General features: G+C 38.4%; 2 protein-coding genes and 1 non-coding gene across 4 annotated transcripts in view; 2 read left to right on the top strand and 1 right to left on the bottom strand.

Moving 5' to 3' along the window:
• The window catches only part of efcab11 (EF-hand calcium binding domain 11), a 60542-nt gene extending 43949 nt beyond the window's left edge, over positions 1 to 16593 (bottom strand). The window contains 5 exon segments of the mRNA XM_089120247.1: positions 1572 to 1662; positions 7379 to 7480; positions 12395 to 12443; positions 13285 to 13380; positions 16411 to 16593. Of these exon segments, the coding sequence (XP_088976373.1) occupies positions 1572 to 1662; positions 7379 to 7480; positions 12395 to 12443; positions 13285 to 13380; positions 16411 to 16488 (416 nt within the window). The 5' untranslated portion in view covers positions 16489 to 16593.
• Positions 14330 to 26440, top strand: part of tdp1 (tyrosyl-DNA phosphodiesterase 1) — a 42358-nt gene continuing 30247 nt past the window's right edge. The window contains exons 1-7 of one of the 2 annotated variants that reach the window (XM_089120246.1): positions 14330 to 14530; positions 17323 to 17894; positions 18107 to 18150; positions 18253 to 18308; positions 18417 to 18513; positions 19822 to 19856; positions 20782 to 20874. In XM_089120246.1, the coding sequence (XP_088976372.1) occupies positions 17333 to 17894; positions 18107 to 18150; positions 18253 to 18308; positions 18417 to 18513; positions 19822 to 19856; positions 20782 to 20874 (887 nt within the window). In that variant the 5' untranslated portion in view covers positions 14330 to 14530; positions 17323 to 17332. Of the gene's footprint in view, positions 14531 to 16862; positions 17086 to 17322; positions 17895 to 18106; positions 18151 to 18252; positions 18309 to 18416; positions 18514 to 19821; positions 19857 to 20781; positions 20875 to 26440 lie in introns of those variants that run through there. The other variant, XM_039671357.2, reaches the window with a different exon arrangement.
• trnak-uuu (transfer RNA lysine (anticodon UUU)) lies at positions 16014 to 16086 on the top strand. Its single transcript has one exon. It is a non-coding gene; the product is annotated as a tRNA-Lys (tRNA).

Genomic DNA, 26440 nt, shown 5'->3' with positions numbered 1-26440 from the left:
CACACAGACACTAATTTTCCAATTAGTTTGGTTTTAGTTATTTTTTAATGCTATAAAAACGGGATGTGACGTCATGATCAAACATGAATAAGGCACTTCTGTGTGTATGTGTGTAAATGCTGAGCGAAGAGCGTCAAAGGTTTCTATGTACGTGTTTTTGAAGCGTTGGTCATTGTAGCCAACATTAAACGCATGAACGCAATGGCCAATAGAGTATCGATTTTAAGAATTTTGAGATTGTCAAATCAGATCATTATATTAGGTTTTTTTTAATCAAACTAGTCATTAGCTACAGCCCTAATGCCGAGAAGTCACTGGATACACATTCTAAAGTGTCTAAAGTCATGCTACATGCTTTCTAGTGGCATTAGCCCTTAGCGCTTCGGTTCTGACTAGACTGCGACATTTAATTAAAAACAAATGCCACAGTGCCTCCTGAACTCATAAGTCACTCTGCCAATGCTGTGTTGGCATGTCATTGCAATCATAGCAACACAATGACTCACAAAGGTTCTGAGGTTATCAGCTTCTAGTACGTCAGCTGAGCTTAAGGTCAGAAGGACACAGTATCTACACTGTCAGTGATCAGGGTTTCTGCAGTGTGAGAGGGCGTTCACATATTTTAATCAGCCTTGCAGGACAACTGGCCGGCAATAGCTACAATTGCAGCAGTGGCGAACTGCAGAGGATGAGTCACAAACAATGAACTAAATCTGTCCAAAAAAAACAAATGCGCACATAAGCGCTCAATGAGACACGTGTCGCATTTCTTTTTGAGCCCCTAAACACAGGATGAAAGAGATTAATTGCCCCATCTCAGAACTGCATTGAGTATGCACATCACCTCTTTAAAGGGATAAGAAACTGAGAAGAGAGACTCAGCTGAGGGCTGATAATAATGTGTCACTATAACTGCAAACGCAGGGACAAGCTGAAACCTCTAGATACATCATAGTACGAAAGTAATGCGGAGATCTTGGTGGGAGATTGTCGAATGTCATATTGGCTTTGGGATCTGGCGATAGCTCTGGGTCTAGTGATAACTGTTTGAAATGAGTGTGAACGCACAGCACGTGAAGGCTCGGGACCCCACCTATTCGGAGCGTTTTTGAGCGGATGAGATGTGCAGAGACACGAGGAGCAGCCATGGCGCCTGAATGGAGCTGGAAAGGGGCTGAGAAACTCCACAGGGAGCATGGCACTGTTCTCACCCTAATGAGCAGCCAGATCTCAAAACAGCAAGCCTCCAAAATCTCCAAACCTGTTCTACTCTCACATGGGACTGTATCAAACACTTTCACTCACACTGGAGGAGTTCGAGTAACAAAGTGCCGGCCAAACGGAGAGCTTGTTCCCATGGTTGAGGTGGGAGGCCTGCTCTGAGCGATGGGCACAAAAATCACTTTCTGACTCAACACATTCAAAGCGTAATTACATCCAGCTGCCTTTGTAATCTACTTTGGAAAGGGAAATCAAGGAGAAGGATGATGGAAAGATGAGAGATTGAGAGGAAGATCGGATAACAGACTGAATCGTGCATTTACAGAGAGGCCGGGGGCTCAAACTCTTACCGGAAAGCCTCCAGCACAGTTCTCTCCGGCAGACGAGGGGCAACTCGCTTGAAGGCACTTTTGAAGTCATCCATCTTTAAGAAGCCACGACCTGGAGACAGTACAAACCAAGAGCAAGAGTTAATAAGACTAATAATTTAAAACATCATAAAGTCCTTTATTGCCGGATCGGGTGTGTTATTAGAATGCCACGTTCGTATGAGATCGGGCAAAGAAAATGAGTTTGCTCATTATTTTCTCTTAGCTTTCTCTGCTCATTCCACCCCATAAAAGGTTGCTGGCTAAAGCTGAAAGTATACCTCCCTTGTCCGCGTTCTGCTCTGCCTGATGAAATTGTCATGATCAGTAAATCCACTGATATTTGTGGACACCGGCCACGTGCAGACCCGTTTTTGTGTCAAAGCAGTGGCCCAGCAAACACAGAACGTTGGCACAATGTTCCCAACCTCTTAACAACGTTTTAACAACATGGCCAAAAGGTTATTGTAACTAAGTTGTGTGGTGAATGTTGTTACAGCGTTGTCACAATGCTGACATTGACAACCTTAAGCCATTGCTTAATGGTCGTGTAAAACAACACCCTTTTTACCTCCTCCAAAACAGCTTTGTTCACAGTGACCCATTTCGGTGCATGTCTCTTTAAATGATAATGAGCAACTTGCACACTCCACCCCTCGCTTCCATGGGGGGTGTCGAATGGCTGAGGGCAGAAACATAATACAGGACAGTCTGTATTATGACATCATAGTGCTCAGAAAAACCAAACGGCCTGATTTTTGAGAGTGTTTCGACTTTTTGAAGATTAAAAAAAAGTAGTGAATGGATTTTTTTCATTGTATGGTGGTTGTGTCCACACACTGCAAAGACACATTTATATGCAAACACTATATAAAAGTGAAGTTTGCAACCGATGATCCCTTTAAAATGTTTTTCTTTAATTGCTAATGCAACCTTTAAACACCACAGACTGAACAAAATTAAGCATTGCTTGGTAACTGGTTGACCAAAACTGGTAACAGCTGAAAGCTGACAGCTATTCAGCCTAATTCATTTGTGTGACAGTCCAACACTATCTCACGACCAATTCGTACGAATTCGACGCATGATTAAAAAGTGGCTAATTCGTACTAATTCGTACGATCTCACTCGTACGAATTTGTACGATTTGTCTAAACCCACGTGATGGTTAGGTTTAGGGGCGGGGTAAGGGGTAGGTCATTCGTACGAATTCATACGAATTAGCCAATTCGTAAAATATGGACGATTTAGCAAAATCGTATTAATTCGTACGAGTGAGGTCGTATGAATTGTTACGAATTAGCCACTTTTTAATCATTCGTCGAATTCGTACGACTTGGTTGTGAGATCGGGTTGGACAGTCTAACAGAAGGATGGCCAAAACCAGTGAACCAACTCTGAATTCTTGTCAATTTATTGCCATTTATATAGAAACTCAACTATAGCGAATTAACTGTGATAATGTGAGAAATGTTGAAGGTGTCTGAATAAATTTTCGTTTGACTATCTGTTAACATCAAAAAAAATGTGTTTTGTGGTTTCATGACCCTTTAAGTCCACTTGCAGCTTTTTGACTGAGATTGTGAAAGCAAGGAGTAAGACCAGCTGAGATCTCAGTGTCTACAGGAGTCTCTTTCAGAAATCTCAGAGGAACAGCTTCTTTTTGCCCTCTTCTCGGCGACTGGCACGCAGGACTTTGATTTGCAGGAAATGGCTCCCCTGAGGAAGTTTAGAGCGCTCACATCCAAAGTCAGAGCTGAGAGTGGAATCTGTTTAGCGTGTCTGCTGAATTGATGAGAGGCACAGCGGCGGGCGGCAGCACTGTGACATGCATGTCAACACGCCAGACCAAGCAACACCAACCGTAACCAAACACTGCCCTCCACAGCCATGACAATAGGCCTGTTCAAAACTCGAAAATTACACATCTCGCCTGTGAATAGATTTGAAGTGTTAAAAGGGTGTATAATGGATTTATTAGCTGAATGCAGAAGAAATTAAAGACAAAGCACGAGCAGCAACCGGCAGGGAGCACGGCTCACTTTCACACCGGGTGAGAACGGGAGAGTTTCCAACTGCACCGAGCATGCTCTATCACAGGGCAGGCTGCCACTTCAGCTCTGAATGGGAGAGACGCACTTCAGCGTGCTTTAGCTTCCAACGCATCCCCATTGAAGATGAGGATGGGGGTGACGGTGCAGATGAAACGGTCATACATCTCATCCAGAGCAAACTGTTCAGCCGCAGTTAGGAGAGGACTTGCCTCTGTTGGCAGGCTGACAGGAACATCAGGCAGAGAAAGCCAGGACAGAGGGTTTAAGCTTAGCTGGCAGAGGAACAAAGACATTCAATCTGGGAACTGCTGAAATTATTTAAACAATTTTCTAGCATGTAAGCTCTGCTGGAGAACACCTGCCTGACAGTTGTCCTTCAAGTCTTCAGCTGCGCATGTTCATTGACAACTGTTCAAAGGGAAGCCAATTGAACTTTTAAAAAGATCCCAATCTGATACAAAGTGCATCTCGTAGCACTATCATTTGTCAGTGCTGATATACAGTGAAGACCAGAATCACAATAAGTTGGGTTAGTAAAGAATAAGTTAGATTCAGAATTCCAATCTAGTTCTAAAATTAGCTAATTTTCAGGTTGCCCTGAATTCGTACAAGGGTTGAGTGAACTCGCTCACAGCAATTTGGTCCTCAAAATGAATTTGATGGTTCATTACCATTCACAATTCTAATTAAAAGCCAACTGTAATTTTTTAATGCCTAGTACTTATTGCTGTAGACAATTTTAGGTCTGGAAAGATGTAGAAATGCTCTATAGCCTGATCGGGTGGCTCACAGGAAGTCAGTGATATTTCAAAGACGACTGAGAAATCAAACGAGATACAAGAGAGATAAACAGAAAGTGAACAAGAGAGAGAGAGCTTCAGGCAAAAATAGGTCCATCGTATGTCTGCTGAAGAGGCGTTTTCACATGAATAAATATCCTGCTCAAATACACCGGTTTTCCTCTTTAATGGCAGGTCAGCAGGGTTAATGAAATAAGATCCCTCAGCCATTCTGAGCAGATTCCATCAAGGTCAGCAGATATCCTCCTTCTGTGGTCACTCCTAACTTTGTAAAAATAATTTCTGTTACAAAATTAATTAGTTAATTATACATTTGCCTCCCTTTGGAATATCCTACAAACAGTTCCATGGAGGCTGAAACAATCCAGAGAGACCGCAAGGCCCATTTTACTGTGTTTTCTACCCAACCTTGAAAACTCAAATATTGGTTCAGATGCTTCATTTCACAGAATGACTTAATTTAGGGCAAAACTACAGCTAAAAATGGGGGAATCTTTGCATTTGGCTTTCTAGCTTGTAAGGCATTAACTGTTTAAAAATCAGTTTTTCAGTTAAGGATTCGCACAATGGCCTGGCTTTGCAGGATGAAGCAACCAAGACTTTCCCACCCTCCCTAACCCCCAGGGAACGCACTTTAGCCCCTGCCCCAGCAGAGGTCTGTGCACAACACTGCACTGCATGATAGTAACAGTGGACCAAAGAAAAGGACACATGGCGCCCTCTACTGTAATAATATGAAAAGAACAGGTGTGTTAAAATGCTATCATAAACACAGTTATTAGGATTAGTTTCACCATCATTATGTGTAGGCAAACTATACCTAATCAGGACTAAAATTTAACAGATAGCACAGGCATCGGCCATTGTTTACAAAAGAATATTAAAAAGAAAAAAAAATTAATTGTTTCTGCCCAACACCAAATGGACCTCATACTGCAGACATTCTCACTACAATTGCACTATACACTCACCTAAAAGATTATTAGGAACAACTGTTCAATTTCTCATTGATGCAATTATCTAATCAACCAAGCAAATGGCAGTGGCTTCAATGCAATTAGGGGTGTGGTCCTGGTCAAGACATTCTCCTGAACTCCAAACTGAATGTCAGAATGGGAAAGAAAGGTGATTTAAGCAATTTTGGATGGAAAAACATCCAGTATGCGGCAGTCCTGTGGGTGAAAATGCCTTGTTGATGAGGTCAAAGGAGAATGGGCCGACTGATTCAAGCTGATAGAAAAGCAACTTTGACTGAAATAACCACTCGTTACAACCAAGGTATGCAGCAAAGCATTTGTGAAGCCATACGCACAACCTTGAGGCGGATGGGCTACAACAGCAGAAGACCCCACTGGGTACCACTCATCTCCAAATAGGAAAAAGAGGCTACAATTTGCAAGAGCTCACCAAAATTGGACCGTTGAACTGACTGGAAAAATGTTGCCTGGTCTGAGTCTCAATTTCTGTTGAGACATTTAGATGGTAGAATCAGAATTTGGGGTAAATAGAATGAGAACATGGATCCATCATGCCTTGTTACCACTGTGCAGGCTGGTGGTGGTGGTGTAATGGTGTGGAGAATGGCTTCCTGACACACTTTAGGCCCCTTATCGCCAATTGGGCATCGTTTAAATGCCACGACCTACCTGAGCATTGTTTCTGACCATGTCCATCCCTTTATAGCCATCATGTACCCATCCTCTGATGGCTTCTTCCAGCAGGATAATGCACCATGTCACAAAACTCGAATCATTTCAAATTGATTTCTTGAACATGACAATGAGTTCACTGTACTAAAATGGCCCCCACAGTCACCAGATCTCAACCCAATAGAGCATCTTTGGAATGTGCTGGAACTGGAGCTTCGTGCCCTGGATGTACATCCCACAAATCTCCATCAACTGCAAGATGCTATCCTATCAATATGGGCCAACATTTCTAAAAAAAAAAAAAAAAAATGCTTTCAGCACCTTGTTGAATCAATGCCACGTAGAATTAGGGCAGTTCTGAAGGCGAACGGGGGTCAAACACACTATTAGTATGGTGTTCCTAATAATTCTTAGGTGAGTGTATATATTTGTTAGTTTGTGGGGAAAAAAAAACAACTTTAAAAAACACTATAAGTGCCTCATGGAACATATTAAACTAATTGTAAAAATCCATGTCATGACCCCTGGTATTCTATCATTTTAAACCGAAAATGCTTACATGTTTTATTTTGTTTATTTTTTTTTACTTCATTGGTATGGTACAAACTTGGTAAAGGTTTTGACACCTGCAAAAAAATCATGGACATAATTTGAAAAGGTTACATGGTCCTAAAAAAAAATCCTGAAACACACTTGTGCTCCTCTGGGTCAAAAATGACCGCATTGGAAATGAATGGGAGACTAATTTCTAGACTAATTTAACTCTTTTGGCACTGCGGCCAAATAAATTCTTATACTGAAAGCAATTTTTTTTAGATATTAAGCTAAAATTTGGAACACAACTTTGCCGTTGATTTCATATAAAAATTGAAAAAATATTTTTTGTGCATTTTTCATAACAATAACCATAAAATTCTGTAACTAAGTTCTCTTTTATAAAAATGTTTCACTTCAGCAATATTTTGCCATGTGTCCTCTTAAAAAAATATTAAACTTAAGTCTTTGCTCCAAAGCATTCAAAATTTACAATAGTTTAAGTTGGAAATTCAATTTTCGGGTCTATGCTCAAAATATGAATAAATTGATTATAACTACTGCAAATATAAATGTAGTACCATAAAATCCGCTAAAAATACAAATTATTAAATAAAAAAAAACATTATCAAACTAAAATATAGTACATTCCTTTCATTGAATTGATTTTAAAAAAAAGGAAAAAAGAAAATCACCACGCTGAGAGCACCAGAGGGTTAAACATGCAGAATGCAAAGAGTGGATGCACCTACAATGTACATCAAATGCAGTGAAGATCTGCCTCGTCTTCTCATATGGATCTTCTGATGACATCTTCCTCCCCATGAGAGGCACAAACTGCTCCAGTGGGACCCCTTTAGGAGAGAGAGAAAGAAGGCTGGGTCTATTACAAGGCTCTCGTCTGAAGTGCAGGTTCTTCCTTTACATGGCAGTCATCTGAAAGCACTGTGTTTAAAGGAGTAATATCTTTCTCTCTTGCCTGCAGGGTAGTCTTTTTTTCTCTGAGTGCTGTTATTGAGATGAAAAGGGTAGGCTGGGGAGTTCTAGATAGAATTCTCACGAAACAGCAAATATACAGAAGGAGTTTGGCGTGGGGATCTGGGTGGGCCATGCTGACAAGTGATGGCTGAGAAACTGGGGGATAAACCTCTATTGGGAAAAGCTCAAATTAATTAAGAGATCCAAGGACAGACGTGATGGCTCCATTGCACTTTAAATCATGCCAAAACATAAGCTGTAATGCGTCCTTTGAGAATCTCACACCTAACGGACAAGTGAAAAGAGTACTATGTGAACACAGAAAGGATTGCTTTTTCAAAAACAAGTTAGTAAGCAGAAGTGTAGTTTTTTCTAAAGAAAATGATTGTGGAGCTTGATTTGCATGTTCAAAAAAAAAAAAGTCTCACTATCAAGTTTCTATAATATTCTGGTCCCTAGATAGGGTTTCCCTCCCTCATTTTTGTCATGAAATAATACATCTGATTGCTTAGAAAAGTAATAGTACACCTCTCATCAAGCAGCATGAATTGAAGTATGACTATACATATACAGCACAAATGGCGATGGACAAGATACACACCAATGTTTTATAAAATAACAAAAAAATGAATTAAAAGTCACAATTACATAAGAAAATGTTGCTATGTAACAGAAGTAACAAAATACATTTTCTTTTGTATTTTGACACACATATCTAAGTAAAAATGGATTATCCGAAAAGGAAAAAATAGGGTAATAAATCATTTACAATAAGATCAATAACATGCAGACAACCGACAGGGGGAAATTTTATTGCAGACTTGAATGTGTTCTGCCAAATTTTGATAGAATTAGGACAACTTTAGGCTACAGAGATTTTAAACACCACAAAAGTGACATTTGCTTCAGTTGTCATCAGATGGCCATGAAAATTCATAGGAATTTGAATTAAATTATGAAGTATTTTTATAGACACACATTTTGCTCTCCAATTATATTATCCTAATTCTTACAATCAAAAAAAGAGAGAAAACTTCAGCATGTATGCCACACAGCATGGACCAAACATGCATAAATAAATGGATAAATGTAATAGGAAAATAAATAATGGAATAAATAAGGGTGCTGTGATCGTTATAAACCGATAATCGTTTTATTGATCTGTGGTCACCGTAAATTTTAACAAACAGGCGCATTGTTTAGAGCAAAATAAGGTGGATAGGTCTCTGCACAATCCTAGAAAATGCAAGACAAGTCTGCCGTTTGCACTTGTAACGGTTACCAGCTGGAGTGCCCTATTGAGCCACCAGAGGGCACTCCAGATAAGACTATGTTTCACACAAACTACAGTTCCCAGAACTCACTGCCTGGACTCATCATCACTGATCACATTCACCTGTACCTCATTCACTATTGCATTCACCTGTCTCATCTTGTTAGTCTGGCTATATATACCATGTTCATTCAGTCACTCACCGCGAAGTCTTGTTTAAGTGTTTCACTGCAATTCTGAGCATTCTTATGGTTTTCTGGTCTCTTGGTTTTGGATATCTTGCCCTGTTCCCTGGATTACTCTCTTGCCTCTGGCCCCTGCCTGTTTTGTTTGTTTCTTTGTTTATCTGTTTTGGACTGCCTATCTATTTATGACCCTTGCCTGTACATTGGATTACGCCTCTGGATTGCCCTCAAATAAAGCTGCGTTTGGATCTCATCTACAAGCCTCAGAGCAGTTCGTGACAGCACTAATGCAGAACCATATAATGACAGATGTTTCCTTTTGCACCTGTCGTATGGAAATAAAATAATGACAAATGTTTTTGAACCAAAAAACTTGTTGAACTGCACTACTTAAAATAATATGCATTGCATTGACCCTTCTTGCATTTTTATGGGCTGAAATTCAACATGGTTGTACATTTAAGCTATGAATATTTCAATTCAAAACATTCACATATATTTTCATTAATAAAAAAAATTAATAATCTATATTTCACCTTTCAGATTTCACATCCAAAATATTAATTCTGTTTAAAAGTACAACCTATAATATTCTACAGGAAATTTCCGGTCCATTCTATTTTGCTTTACAAATTCAGTGGTAGAAAATTTGACCGAAAATTCAAAATTTCACATCCTGGAAATGCAGCATAATCGAAATGGGACTGTCTGCGGCTGCAAGAGAGGGGTGTAACTTGAAGTTGGATGAATGAGATGTTGTTGGCAAGATGGCAGCTCGTTTAGAGACAACCAGAGATAAACAACGGTAAGAATATTTTTCAGAGATAACCGTTCAAATTGAAATGTGTCAGTCATTTTCATTCACTTTTGGTAACACATTTTGGTATTGTTTCTAGAGTTGATAATCTATTAACCGTCCTCGCTTAAAGTTGAGCAATTTTTTACAGTCTAATAAGTTAACATAGCCTTAACGTGCTCTCGGAATTGTCGTAAAAATGAGTTTCTTGTTTTAAAAAAATGAACGTTGCATGAACTTTTTACATCGCAGCAAGGGGAAAGAAAAACTTTTGGAACTTTGAGCTACTCAATCTGTGCCCCGCGGATGCCAGCAACACAACACATTAAATAGCCCCTGGAATGGTCACTTGCCATTATTAAAATGTAAATGCATACTGTACATAGATGTTGCCTAATTTATTCTTTTCAATACTAAAAATAACTTTCCAGTTGATCTGCCTGATCCTGTAGCAAACTCTCTATTGCTTAGTTAGATCTGACGTTTCTTCGTGAGCAATCAACCAATGATGCACTAAAGCTTCGCAATGACCGCAAATGACTTCGCAAACAGGTAGCTGCCTGACTTATACCACACACACAGGAAAAAGTGCAAAAGTGTTCTCGCCCAGAGCTCCTGTTTAAAATCATGGACAGCTCTGATTTGATGTGCTTCCTCCCTTATCACTTCAGACTGTCCCTGAGCCATTCCAGACCAGGTTGGAAGCCAGAATACAAACATTACATGGATGCTGAATGAATGTTGCATTAACAACATAGGACGTTTTTTTTTTTTTTTTTGGAGATTAAAAGACTAAATCTAAAGCTTCAGATCTAATCTAATGTACCATTCTGGTTAGTCAAGCATTTGTCTGGGCTTTGAGAGTCTGGGCCGAGGGCCGTGAGAGAGCAGTGCGATGCCAGTATACTACAAAATGAGACAAATGAGTCTCCAAAAGTGCACGTGCAAACGTGTGCAAAAGTACAGGATAGTACAATACAATAATTAATAAGTAAACAGAAAACAGGCACAGTAAAAGACAGTGCAGCACAGTACAGTTATGATTGAGTAGTGCAAAGAGATGATACTTTCTAAAAAAAAATGCCAAATGTAAACATATTATGAATAGAATACTATGAATAGTTTTCTGTGGACATACTGAGGTAGCAGCCCGGTATAGAGTGAAAATGAATTAAAGGGCAACTCTGAACATGTGCAAAAGATGGAGACACACAAATGTGTGTGTGTGTGTTAGACCAGTCTCTGTGTATTAAAGAGTCTGATGGCTTGGGGGAAGAAGCTGTTACACAGTCTGGCCACAAGGACCTGAATGCTACAGTACCCTCTTGCCAGATGGCAGGAGGTTGAAGAGTTTATGTGAGGAGTGTGTGGGGTCATCCATAGTGCTGGTTGTTTTGCAAATTCAGCGTTTTATGTAATTGTCTTTGATGGTGGGAAGAGAGACCCCGATGAGCTTCTCAGCTGTCCTCATAATCCTCTGTAGGGCTTTGCGCTCATGCAAATAATGCAAGTTTGAATCTATGTTGAATCATATCCCTAACAATAAAAATGGCATAAATAAACATCTGTTATTTAAATATCTTTCAATTATCCATTGTCGAGGCCTTTCTGAATCAACAAAATCTTAATTCTGAAGCTTTCATTCCTTTGTGATAAAAAATAGAGGCACGAGAAATAGCAATTAGGAGATGTGACCTTTTCACCATTTCTCGCTTATAGTGTAAAAAGAAGAAAGAGAGTGAGATAAAGAAAAAAGGGGTTGAGTAGGCTAAACAAGTGGTAGTAGTATTGTGAACGCTGTGTAGCACTGAAGCCTCAAGTGGCCTCTTTTCTGTGCAATGAGCCTGCCAAAGCATTTCACTACTGAGTCTAGTCAAGCCTCCCACATCACCACCAGCAACCCTCTCCTCCCGACCATCACTAATTTAGTAATCACATGAAATTCAAAAGAGGGGCAATTTAATTCACCATTTGCTCTGAGCAAGATTTAATGGTGGAATATTTCATCACACAAAGCATGCCACTTTAACTAGATTATCTTATGCTTTCCCACAGGGCAGCATACAAAAGCAATTTGCTTGTGGGATAAAACAAGAAACAAATTACTTACTAATCTAGGTCTTCAACCATTTAATGTCTCCTTCAAAATGCTGTCCTGCCAAAACCCCCATTTTCCTCAGTGTTTCTGTCTGTCAAAAGGGCCTGTAGAAATCCTCTATGCATTTCACGGCAACATTATTTACCGTGGTTTGTCAGGATTTCATTACTGGCAATGTGTAAAAAGATTATACAGTAGCTAGCTACGTCAAGCTCCTTTTCCTTTCACTTTGCCTGAGTGGTATAAAATTTCGTTTTCCATGTCGAAAAATAAATCAGGAGAGAAATTGTGCATATAATCTTGGAGTGCACATCAATGTGGCTTGAGTGTCTGCTGAAGGTGAAATACACTAAAATATACAGAAATGGTATGTCTAAAACTGTACAGAAAACTGTGATGGATTAATCCAATATGACGGGTACTATATTTTGCCTTTACCTGGACAATCCTTATTAGTGCCATTCTCCATCAAGATATTTGTCTCTGACTGCAAGAGAACATACAAAATGACTTAAAATATGATTAGACATATACAAAAAAAATCTTTTTTTTTAAATGCTCCTAGCCCTGTCAGATTAAAAATTGTATTCCATTAATGTTACAAAATTACAGTTGTCATGAGTTGTTGACTCTTGATTCTGATTCGTTCATTGATCAGGCCATTTGTATGAATCGGTTTAACAATTAATTGATAAAATCTAACTCAAAAGAACGATTTGAGAAAGAATCAAATATTGCTAGTTAGTATCCCAAAATAGAATTTCAGAATATCCCAGTGGGTCTGCGTTATAATTAAGTATTTAATAGCATCCATACGTTACATAAAAGGTAGTCATAGCTAGATCTATATGTTGGTCTTTTTTAAACAAATGTTTCAGGACATATAATCAATGTAAGCATAAATATGTAAAGCAGTGCATACTTACTGTATATGCTGTGTGTGTGCATATTAAAAAGATAGAAGTACACCATATGCATATTATGTTAGTTAAATGGATAGGCTAATTCACCCAAAAATAAAAATTCTGTCATCATTTACTCACCCTCAAGTTTTTCCAAAACTTTATGAATTTCTTTATTTCTGCTGAACATAAAATATACTTTGAAGAATATGGGTTCCATACTATGAACATCATCAACTGTTTGGTTACCAACATTTTTCAAAATATCTTCTTTTATGTTCAACAGCAGAAAGAAATTCACACAGGTTTGGAACAACTTGAGGGTGAGTAAATGATGGCAGAATTTTAGGTAAACTATCCCTTTAATATGACAGTAAATGTATAATTTAGAGAATGTCAAGTGGTTCTGATTTTCTGTAGGCCTACCTTTGATGGCTTGTATCCACAAAGCATTATAACTGCTATCTTAAGATCTTCTCTGGACAAATAACCTTTCTTACCCACATCACACTGATGGAAAACCTAAAGAATACATAAACATAGACATTACAGTCAGAGTTAATCTGTAATCGTAATTAATATGTATAACCCCCTAGTGGCAGTTTTTTTTTTTTTTTTTCACCCAAAAATTAAAATTATGCCATTAATGATTCACCCTCATGTCGTCCCAAGCCCGTAAGACCTCTGTTTATCTTTGGAACACAGTTTAATGGCACTAATTTTTTTCCACTGTTTTTTATTTACATTTATATGGTGCATTTGCATTTTCATCCTAAGAATTTATAACCAATAAAATGTGCTTTTATTCCCATCCTAAGGCTTCATTCGCTGACTTTGAGTCTTTGAGCAAAAAAAAAAAATGAAATGTAAGCACAACAAAAGCTCTACAAAAATTGTTTTCTAAAGACAGATATTGATTACAGTGGTCTGTATCTTAAACCTGCAGTGATCATAAACTTGCATTGGTTACCTCCACTGTATATTTCCCCACACATGTTAATGCTTTGATGTTAAAGCTAGAATGTCACTAATGTGTTTATTTACAAAAAGGCATGAGTGGAGAAAAACAAGTTAATTTTATTTTTATCTAAATTGTCATAAAACTCCTATTTAAATAGATTATTCATATAGGTTATACAAAAAAAAACTGAATAAGCTGATCTATAGAATGTAAACTGGTGGTGGCCTAGTCTATGAAAGGTACACCCCTCTAAGCTCACAGAAATGGTTAGACCCAAGTCTTCAGCAGCCAATGACACCGACCGTTCATAATGATTTTTAACGCGTATTTCACGCGTGAAATATGCGTGAAGAATGCGAGAAATACGCGTTAAAATTTGCGTGTTTTTGGCCCTAAAGGCTTTCCATAATAAGGCCAACGCGTTTCCACATCGTGTTTTCGTTCAGAGCCAGCGTGACGTGACTGAAAGCAGCAGAAGCGGCGGAGCACAGCGGTGAGAGACGCTTCACGGCCCGGCAAGTTTAATAGGCTGCATTGCAAATCCTCGTCGCCAGAAAAGTAAAAAGAAAAAAAAAAGATCGTAAAAGGAAACGTGACTGGAGATTACAAAAAACACGAGTTAATATCGGGATAACTTTGTCCAGGTGATAGACCTAAATGCAGGAGAAAGAGTTCAAAAGAGACGCTGAAGTCCTGCTTTCTTCTCGACAGGTAAGTCAATGTTACAGTCTGAATTACAAGCTTTTTTTTCATCGTTTGCTTGTGTACTTTATTATATAGACAAGATTAACAGAAGGCTTAACTACTTATTACAATAGTTCATGTTTTTCACAGTCAGTAATTCATATTGTAATATTGGTTCATTCGTTGTGTCAGGTTACTGTTTGTTGGAAATAACACATCTGTTCACCTGTCCTGAAGGAACACTCGACGAAGTGCTAATCCTGTCATAGCTTTTTGGTACATTACCGTGGCTGCAACGCGCATTTCAAAAAGCAAGGCCTAGAGATTCGTCTGAATGCAAAATACAGTTTCGCCGCTAGATGGCAGCAGTTCCTACACATAGTCCCTGTAGGTGGCATAAGTGTGTGTGTGTGTGTGTGTGTGTGTGTGTGTGTGTGTGTGTGTGTGTGTGTCTGAGAGAGATTTGGTGGGGGGTGGGGGGAGGGGGGGTTGAAATGTGCGTCCAATCATTGCATTAGGTCAGAATGCAATAATATGACGTCCTACCTGCCTTTAAAATTATGTAGCTTTTTTCATACCTCTGCGCACCCATCACAAGTCATCATGCTATGCAGACAGAAGTCAGTCACTTAGCATTGCAACATAAACTGCAGCCGCCTTCACACTGGCAGTTGAATTCCTCTCCGATACGACTCCGAAGAATTTATGCATTTCAATGGCAACACTATCAATGCAGAAATTAATCTGCAGCAGGTAACGTTAAGTCAGGTTATACAGGTTAGTGATCATTAGGTTTATTTGTTCATGTGCTTTGAGACATGATGTAGTAGTTAGACGCCCATCTTTGGCATAGACCGTAATCTTTGGTTGGTCCTTGCTTTGCGCGCTCATGTTTTGAAGGAGGCGTGGCTTTGGAGACTCTGAAGTGAGGCAATGCTACTAAATGATCAAACTGTTGTTGTTGTTGTTGTTGTTGTTGTTTTTTATTTGTTGTTGTACACAATACTGAAATTAAACGAGTTTGCAAAAGACTGCTGTTTTGGAGTTGAAATGTAAATGAAAACGGGCAGCTAGATGAAACAATATTAGAAATTAAGGGCAATTTGGTGAACATTACAGTGCAAAAAGTATAATAACAAAGCAGCTTTGCTGAAAACAAACAAACAAAAACACATGATTATGTTAATTGACAATTTACAGCATTTCTTGAAATAAATAATAATGTTTTACAGCACCGAATTCGACGCAACTATTTCTCTGAAGAACTCAACAGCGCAGCGCACGCTACTATTTCCATAATAAGTCACAATATCTCGGCACAACTACGGTTATTAGTTGTTATACTGTTATTATGTTACTGGTATTATACTTTGGGCAGTGGGCCCCACACAATATTATGTAGGTTACTACTTTGTAATGATTTATGGGGCCGTGCAATAATGAACGTAGAGACGTAAGTTACAAAATACAGTTGGCTATTTAGAAAACCCTCCAAAAAATTCGTTTCAGAGCCCGGATAGCTCAGTCGGTAGAGCATCAGACTTTTAATCTGAGGGTCCAGGGTTCAAGTCCCTGTTCGGGCGGATAATTCTTTTCCCTACTTTGGGTAGAAACATGTCTTTTGAGAAACCTCAAATTGAATTTCTATCCTGTTACTAACGTATTATCTAAATGTCAGACCAAGCTAGCTTTTTAAATAATGAAGCCCAGATACATTCCATACCCATTAACTTAAGTAACGTTTCACAAAAGCGTGACATGTTCAGTCAGTCGTATAACTTGAAAACGGTCTACCTTATCCATATATTATCATATTTTTGTAAATGTATGCCATCTTAACATTCGTACCAGCATCTCTGTTTCACACGTCATGACATCGTTCAAAATCAACAAGACTCAAATCTTACCAACTCAATTTTTTTCCTTTCGGCATCGTTTATTTGTCTCTCATTCCTAAAGCTTCTTCCAGTGGTGACTGTTTGCATTTGGGACAACTTAGATAGAAATATCTCAAGACTTCTGGAAAGTTGTAGATGTTTACATAGAAACCGTATGGATGTAAGGGACTGGTTGCTGTGTGCTGATTTGTTGAGGTTAAGCACGCAGTACAATGATGAAGTCAGTTATTTTCAAATTAAAAGTTTTTATAATGAAACGTTAATATTAGGGCTTTTGCATTATGGAAGTGTTTGTATGGCAATTAACCACCCCCTTTCTCATTATTGTAATGAAAAAAGTCCACTTCCTAAGAAAAAGTCATACAAGTCGTAATTATGAGATTAAATTAGAAATCATTGAGCTTTGTTCATTATCGTCTATCACAGAGACTTTTATTTTGAAGAACATTGTGGCTTTTCTCTTCTGTTACTACTAGCCTACATGTGGAATGTACATAGCGTGTGTGCCGAATCAAAACACAACAAACTGTTGTGTCCCTGTTAATGAAATGAGTTTTAAATGGACAACGGTCAACTAGTTCCGCAGCTGTATATATGCATCACGTATTTAGCTTTCTTTAAACCGTAACATTTCAATTATTGACCTGTAACTTAGCCTGTTACTTTTCACCTTCCCGCCTCTTTGTAAGTTTACGTTCATTTAAAAGTTACATTGTGCTTGAGCTCATCAGTCTATCCGTTGTTCATGTAACGCAATGCGAGCATTTATTTCTTGTTTTAGGCTCCATTTGTACATTTGTTTTTCAATGCATTTGTCAAATGACAATATTAAGGAACTGTACAGAATAGTATGCTCGTTTTACAGTGTATGTTACAGCATGCATTAAAAAAAGATAATCTAAAACTTGTTGTGATCCACAGCTAAACAAAAATGTCCCAGGACAGTCAGCATGGCAAGTGGACCATATCAGATAGTGAAGACGAGGACAACATTATCCCTCCAACACCTCAAAAGGGTTTAAACAAACCAAGTATTAAACCTGATTTAGAAATAAAACCACATAAGGTCTTCAAGCAAGAGCCCAAACTGAGTCCAAAACGCAATGAGAAAGCTGAAAACTCTCCTTCCATGGGATCCGAAGCCAGAAAAGCTGCACATGTGAATCAAACCAACCCTGTAAACTATGAAAGCATCTCTTCATCTGCTGTAAAGAGAAAGAGAGAAACAGAGGAGGGGGGCTGGAACCTCTCCAGCAGTGATGATGAAGCTCCTCCACATGTCATGAAAAATGAACCCAAAAAGCCAAGTCCTAAGAGGAAGAAGACGGAAGTCAAACGTCCCCCGAGCCCTCACGGCACTAGTTATTATAAAGAAGAGCCAACTGATTTCTTTGAGACCAACTTATTATCTACGAATGACATGTATCGTTTTTATTTAAACAAAGTTACTGGGATACCAAAAAAGTTCAACACTGGAGCACTGCATATCAGAGGTATTTAAAGGGTTTGAACTTTTAAAAACAATTCTATGTGTGTATATATATATATATATATATATATATATATACATACATACATACATACACACACATAATATAGAATAAATATTAATTCTAAATATTATAGTATAATAAAGTTATGATATGATGTTGTATATTTTTAAAAGTCTTCCTGTTTTCTTTTCCTCTCCCTCTCCAATAATCAGAAATACTTTCTCCGATGTTTGGAATGCTGAAAGAGTCTGTGCAGGTATTGTATGAATGGATGAAGTTGCACCTAAGGTGTTTACAACAACCACGAACAAAAGTTTGTAATGTTTTTGTCCTGATTCACATCTTTCTTCTTTTATAGTTTAATTACTGTTTTGACATTCCATGGATGGTGGAGCAGTATCCGCCAGAATTTAGGTAAGATTTGTTGTGGTATTGCAGCTGCATAAATTGAAAACATAATTTCACTACATCGAATGAAATGGCACTACATGCCAATAAGTGCGTATGCTGTTTGTTTTTTAGGGACAAACCGGTCATACTCGTTCACGGAGAAAAGAGAGAGTCCAAGGCTCGGTTAATTGAGCAAGCCAAACCATATCCAAATATTCGTTTCTGCCAGGTCTGTGGTTTTTATGGTTTTCTTGATTTGCATTAAGCTACTTGTTCCACTAGAGGGAAGCATTAAACTTTATAGTAGTCTGAGGTCCTCTAAACCAGTCTCTCTCAACTGGTGGGTCGATGTTTTGAGTGGGCCTCAGAGTGTGGAGTCAAAGAAACATCAACAACAACAACAAAAAACATAATTCTAAATATTTTTCTGATGCGATCATTTTATTTTGAAAGAGATTTGAGAAAGCTGTTGACTCTTCTGTGTGATAAAGTTAAAGTAAAGCGTGCGTGAGAATAAAAATGTGTTATCTGCGTTCTGATAAGATGTTGTCAGGCTATGTATCACTGTCATTCTAACGTTGGATTGGTTTGTGCTATGGTATAGTGGTATAGCCCACATTTGTCCACAATTACAGGATTAAGGGCTATAAAGTGAATACAGTTTGAGGGTTAAGCAAGCAGAACTTGGATATTTTTATTTTGAACTCTTACATTTGAATTGCAAATTAAGCAGTATGGTTTGGTTCTGGGCGACAACTCCCTGTGCATCCATGCAGCCTAACATGGACGAGAGCAGCAATAACCCCCCCTTAGGGTAAACCGAACAGAACCAACATGAATGTATGCAGATATCATAAATTCAAGACTTTAAATTACAGCATTATTTGAGAATTTAATGCCAAATCCTGACTGGACGAGAGGAGGAGCTGGGGATGGAGGAGAGTAATAATAAGCTCCTGAGAAACATGATAGCTGCTGATAATACTGAATGAGCTTATATATACTGTGTGTGTGTGTGTGTGTGTGTGTGTGTGTGTGTGTGTGTGTGTGTGTGTGTGTGTATATACACACACACACACACACAGTGATAGGCGTCATATTCCTATAGGTAGACGTGGATCTGTTTGGGTTTAACTAGGGGACCGCTATTTAATAGCAATATCTTATACTTATTCATCAGTATTAGTTGGGTTGGCAATTGTGTATGTGTGACTGTGTGTATGTCAACCATTATTGTGAAATACTTTTTCTTGGTTCTTAAAAGTAAATTTATGTTATCTATATTTTTTAGGAATTAGGTCAAATTCCAAAAAAATTGGGTCGCCACTTAATGACCATTGGAAAATGTGGTTCCCGTGGCCAGAGCAGTTGAGAGCCACTGCTCTAAACAATTTGTTTCTCAATGTCTGTGTATAGTGGGAAAATTGTGACATTGCTGACAAAAAAGAGCCTTTTGTTGTTAATACATACCATTTCATTTTAAAAGAAATACTAAATGTTTATTGTTGAATTGAACTCTCTTTATGGTTTTTTACAGGCCAAACTGGACATTGCATTTGGCACACATCATACGTGAGTGTTGGACATTTTATTTCTCTGTATAATTTTAGTGAGACTGAGCAAAAAAAATTTGACTTAAGCTTGGTTTCTTGTAAAAATCCATAAAGCAGTGGTTTTGAGTGACAAGTCAACAGTGGTACTGTTGTAGCTTATTTACTTTTTATTAAAATACTTTAATCAGGTGAAGTATTTCTGAGCAGTCAGTAGCATCCTGCATATGGGAGGTACTGTAGCGCTCCTCAAACTACTCTAGAGAGTATTGAATTCTTCGCAATCCATGCCAATGCCCATATTATCAGATGAGCATCTGTTGTGATGAGTTGAAATTAGATGTTTAGCAGGAGCAGTATTGAGTAGTGCTGTTTTCTCTCCAATCTTTCATGTTTTATTCAACAGAGGCCAACGTAACAGGATTGATTATTTTTGACTCCAGATGAATGAATTAAAAGGCTTGTCACCAAAAAGGCAGTAAAAGAACATAAAGACTGGCAGAATAATCCTGTTCAAACACCTTTGTCAGGTCTTCATTTTCTAATTTTTCTTCAAATGAGTTTTAAAGATCCCTCTCTGAAAAACATAAAGAGCTTTTTTTTTCTTATTTTATTAAATAAATTAATACATTTTCCACCCAAAGAACAGCACAGAATTGATATTATATTCCAAAATGTGGGGTTCTTTTTATAATTAATAAAAAACAAAAGCTGAAGGCTTGGTAAATGACCCCTCATTTTGAAAGCTAATCTTTCATACCGCTTGACACTAAAAGGCATGTTATATGCAGAGAAGTAATATTGAGTCTTTGGTAAATGTGCCTTAAGGTTCAATGGCAGTGTTTTGAAGGACACAAATAAAATAAAGGCGAGGCAAGTTTATTTATATAGCACATTTCATACACTATGGCATTCAATTGTATTTAAGTTCTTGTTGATTTTTGCAGGAAAATGATGCTGCTTTGGTACGAGGAGGGATTCAGAGTCATCATTCTTACCTCAAATCTCATCCGAGCCGATTGGTACCAGAAGACACAAGGGTAAGACGAGCTAAATGCACAATCGCACAAGATCTTTCCAGGCTCATCAATACATGTTTATAATTTGATACCGAACAGTAAGACTGATTACCCCTAATTAATTGCTAGTTGGTCATACTAGTTCTTAAGACACTGTCTTGACATAATGGCTATGTTTATGCAATTGGGAACAGCTGTTTGTTGTGCTGTTTTCTTTCTTTTTTTTTTTGTTGAAGTTGCTCATTTTCCGAGTGCAACAACATTTGTTTCATTTCTGAAATGGAAGTTATGCATCCACTAATGATGCGTTTGTCTGTTGCTATGACAACACACTGTGCAGACACTTAGAGTAAATTGAAATTAAGCTGATCTATTCTAAATTGGAGCGTTGAGCACTACAAATCTGAATAAACCAATCGTGTTGTTATAGACTCATCTCAGACCTGAAATGGTCTGTTTAAATTAGCTACATGGAATATTTGTTTAAATTAAGTAGCGTTTTATGAAAGCTATCCATTAATACATGTGTTTTCCATGGTGTCATATTCATTCTACGGCAGGTCAGAGCGATGCCCAATGAATTAGCAATTGCTTTTAGTTATTGGGCTCGGTTTTATTAGCGGTGTATCAAGAACAGAATACCATTAAGGAGACAAAAGCTTGAGAGTCCTATTGTAAAGCTGGCAGTTAGGTTATCACCCACACTAGGCTGTGTGGATTAGTGAGAAGCAAATGAAATATCTAAATTGAGCAATTAATATTTAAACCTTCTGGCATGCATATATTCAGGCAATGTGGCAAAGTATATTATCACATGTACTGAACCTGTACTGCAAGATTAAGATTGAGGCATTAATAAGTGTTGGAACCATGGCCTAGTGGATAGTACACATGTTGTGCCACGCTGTACTGTGGGGTTTATAGAGACGATGTCAATCCAGCTGACGTTTCCTAGTGGACCCTTAACAGACTGTTTTAAAACATGTAATATAGATTTATAACACTGTATTTGTGTTATATTACCTTGGCAGTGAATTACAAAAACAAATTTGCTGCGAGGGTATTTAACAGCTGATGGAATGACGGCAAATTTTGCCTCATTTTCTCTTCTGACTGCTGTAATCTCACAATATTGTTTACCTCATTTGTAAAGTTGCGTAATTGCAAATTTATTTATTTTTTTTTTTGCTATTGAACAAATGGGAATACAAAAAATAGTTTTTGCTGTTATCTCCCATTCACCACTACACAGAAGCTTACACAACTATGAAGACTTCCGCTTCTGAGAACCCCAGAAATTAAAAAAAAAAAGTTCAATACCGCTTCCACCTATTCTATTCATCATTTCTTCTCCTCAGAGACTCTAAAAATAAAAGTAGGAAAAATAAAGTGATGTGGAAATCTTTGGCAGGTTAGAAGAGTTGAGAAAATGTCCACATTTTCTAAATTTGAAAGAATCTGTTCTATGGTTGTAATTTGATTGTTCAGTTAGCACTAAATAAAAATTACCACTATTGACTTTCTCAATGTGTTTTTGTATTATTGTGAACAGTACGGTCACATTTAATTAATTAAAAAAGGCATCCTTGCTGAATAAATTTTTATTTTTTTTTACAAAATAAAATTGCTGAGCCCAGACTATTAATTTGGTAGTGTAAAATGATTTGACAAACAGTTCATATTTACTTTACTCACAGTTGAACCATTGTTGTTGTTGTTGTATTTTCCATCAAAAATTCCATGTGCACCTATTTTTGTGATTGGAAAATTTTGCCGGCAGTATATAGATCAATTAGAGTTAGACATTATAGGCCATAGTTGAAAATGTATTGGCACTGAGCACAAAACGATTAAAAAATAATAATTCTAGCCCATAATGTTATCCCATAATGGGATCGCAAATCTTGCGGAAGCGATTTTACTTTTGTTGCAGGTGGTAGTGGGCGGTCAAAAAATATGGTTGAGAGATCTGATCGGCTCATGAAAATTGCAAAGCTTCTAACAGCAACAATAATTTCCATAGCTCAGCTGTTTGAATTGGCTGGGTAAATGCTGGATGCAGTTACATGAAAACCAGAGTTTTTCTTCAGTGTTCTCCTTCAAGCATCAGCTTCAGTCTGCTTCAAAGCACAAAGAATATCATTACTGGTCTCCTCATCTGTCTGATCCCAGGTATTTCTTAGATATTGCCCAAGCCACATTCTTATTATTCACACAGACGTACGTATCTTCCTCTCAAGTCTCTTTTTTTTATTGGAATGGCTCCAATTTGAATCTGTATTGATTTGTTCTCTTTTGATTTATCTCAGGGGAATATGCTATAACCAGTCTGTCAAGACAAGTCTCCACACTCCTCCAATCATGAGATATTGAATTTCTCTAAGAGAGGTCTAGAATGTTGAGGTCTTTTTCAGGCTGACGTATGTGTCCTGCCAAAGCGGGTATGGCATGGACCTGTAAATATACACTCGCCTAAAGGATTATTAGGATCACCAAACTGTGTTTGGCCCCCTTTCGCCTTCAGAACTGCCATAATTCTAAGTAGCATTGATTCAACAAGGTGCTGAAAGCATTCTTTAGAAATGTTGGCCCATATTAAAAGGATAGCATCATGCAGTTGATGGAGATTTGTGTGATGCACATCCAGGGCATGAAGTAGGGTTGTGCCGATAGACGATAGTATCGTGTATCGACGATAGTCTGACATATCGCCGATGGCAGATGCCTTTGACGATATCAATACGATAATTGGCTCGTTTTACCATATTGTATTAAATTATTATTATTAGGCCTATTATTATTATTATTATTATAAAGCTAGTATTGTTATTAAATGAATATTAGGAACTACAATTAATTTGCCTTGCCTAAATTTACAACGACATCATCTCATAACAATTGCAACAACACACGCACGTCGCACTAATGAGGACTCCTCTAAGAGAATGTTTTTAAAACAGACTAAAAAACATCCCACATCAAAATTTAATTGCAAGGCGATCCATTCACAAATTATCAAGTGTGCTCGTTTTAACAGACGCAAAATTCAATTTCCTACAGATCCAAGATGAAAACGGCATCGTTGTTCGTCAGTATTTGTTTCCGTAACACATTAACAAAACGTTTAATGACACTAACACTAAAAACAATACAATTACTAAATAGTATTAATAATAATATCACTAAAATAGTATTATAGTTACCGTTATCATCGTCGTCTCTGAGGGAACGCGGCGTTAATGCAGATGCCGAAAGCAGTCCGTTTTTACTTTCACTTTCAGAGATTGAGCGCGTTTACATGCGACGACGTTCTTAACCTGATTATGTTGAATAAACTTGACAATGCATGTGGTCATGTAAACGTTTCCTTTATCAGAGTCAAGTCATAAGTATAAGTATAAACCGATCGACTCAGCTAGACGTTTGGCCCTTGCTCTTGTTTCTATCGGCATTTAAAACACATTAACCCGCGTACTTCGTGCTTACTGTGCGCATGTGAAGTGCGCAGATAGCGCACTGGTAGGGGGGCACATATCGCAAACTCCGACTTTTTCTGACCCAAGAAATTATTAAAACGTGTTTTCATCTCGTGCAGAAATAGACCCTAGTCAAAATGCTGCATGTAACGGCATGAGGATAGGCTAATGTGTCCGTAAATTTCCCGTTGACAAACAGAAGGATTAGGATCTCTTTTTTTTACCTCACTATACCAGGAAATAACCTGATCCTATTAATAAACACTCCACCTTTGCTAGCAAAATAGAAAAAGATTCTCGTATATAAAACGAAGTAGGCTAATAAAACAAGCAAATTAATGAGTAGGCTCAATAATCAAGTTAATAATCAAATAAGTTAGCCCCGCCCCCTCACGATAATATCGTGTATCGCCGATCTCACAGGCTGACGATAGGACGATATGAAAATGGAGCATATCGCCCAACACTAGCATGAAGCTCCCATTCCACCACATCCCAAAGATGCTCTATTGGGTTGAGATCTGGTGACTGTGGGGGGCCATTTTAGTACAGTGAACTTATTGTCATGTTCAAGAAACCAATTTGAAATGATTCAAGCTTTGTGACATGGTGCACTATCCTGCTGGAAGTAGCCATCAGAGGATGTGTACATGGTGGCCATAAAGGGATGGACATGGTCAGAAACAATGCTTAGGTAGGCCGTGGCACTAAAGTGTGTCAAGAAAACATCCCCCACACCATTACACCACCACCACCAGCCTGCACAGTGGTAACAAGACATGATGGATCCATGTTCTCATTCTGTTTACCCCAAATTCTGATTCTACCATCTGAATGTCTCAACAGAAATCAAGACTGATCAGACCAGGCAACATTTTTCCAGTCTGTCTAATTTTGGTGAGCTCTTGCAAATTGTAGCCTCTTTTCCCTATTTGTAGTGGAGATGAGTGTTACCCGGTGGGGTCTTCTGCTGTTGTCATCAGCTTGAATCAGTCGGCCCATTCTCCTCTGACCTCTGGCATCAACAAGGCATTTTCGCCCACAGGACTGCCGCATACTGGATGTTTTTCCCTTTTCACACCATTCTTTGTAAACCCTAGAAATGGTTGTGCGTGAAAATCTCAGTAACTGAGCAGATCGTGAAATAGTCAGACCGGCCTGTCTGGCACCAACAAACATGCCACGCTCAAAATTGCTTAAATGAATTTTCTTTCCCATTCTGACATTCAGTTTGGAGTTCAGGAGATTGTCTTGACCAGGACCACACCCCTAAATGCATTGAAGCAACTGCCATATGATTGGTTGATTAGATAATTGCATTAATGAGAAATTGAACGGGTGTTTCTAAAAAATTCTTTAGGTGAGTGTAGCTCAGTGGGCTGATATAATCTGTTTTTTTTTTTCATTGCCGAAGCGAATCAGAGCGTGTTGCAGGGACGGCAAAAATATGCAGTACTCGTTCCTTTATGCTAGTGCTATGGCATCAACTATCCATCTAGATAGGTTCTGTTTCAATGCGGCTAGTCCCTTAGCACATCCGCTGCAAGAAACGAAGAGCTGCTCAGTCTGTCTGAAAACAGACAAGCGAGCGATGCCCTGACTGGGCAAAGGAAGCTCGCGTAAAACCAGCAGGGCAGACAGGGAAATAACCTGAGCCCTGAAAGGTGTGTTGAGGGATTTAGGCACGTATCCGTGTCTTGGTTTGAGGATGACTTTCGAGTAATTTGGCCCAAATTCCATACACATCGCACATACTATGAGCGCTTGTAAATCCTCTATGCTTCACTGAAGCAAGAGCCATAAGAAACACTGTCTTGAATGACAGAAGTTTCATGTCTGACAAATGGATTGGCTCGAACGGGTCACCTTTCATGGCTTCCGTGGGAAGGTCACACATGGGGACTGAGGGGGGTCTGAGAGGATTCAGCCTCTTAGCTCCCTTAAAGGGTTAGAAAATTATGTCATTAATGACTCACCCTCATGTTGTTCCAAGCCCGTAAGACCTCTGTTCAGAACACATCTTCGGAACACAGTTTAAGATATTTTAGATTTAGTCCGAGACCATTCTGTCCCTCCTTTGAAAATGAATGTAGGATATACTGTCCTTTTCC

This window comes from Pimephales promelas, chromosome 15 (assembly GCF_988280905.1).
Source record: "Pimephales promelas chromosome 15, fPimPro1.hap1.1, whole genome shotgun sequence".
Taxonomy (NCBI): Eukaryota; Metazoa; Chordata; class Actinopteri; order Cypriniformes; family Leuciscidae; genus Pimephales; species Pimephales promelas.
Note: the sequence above shows the minus strand (reverse complement) of the source record. Positions and strands in the feature narration are given on the sequence as shown.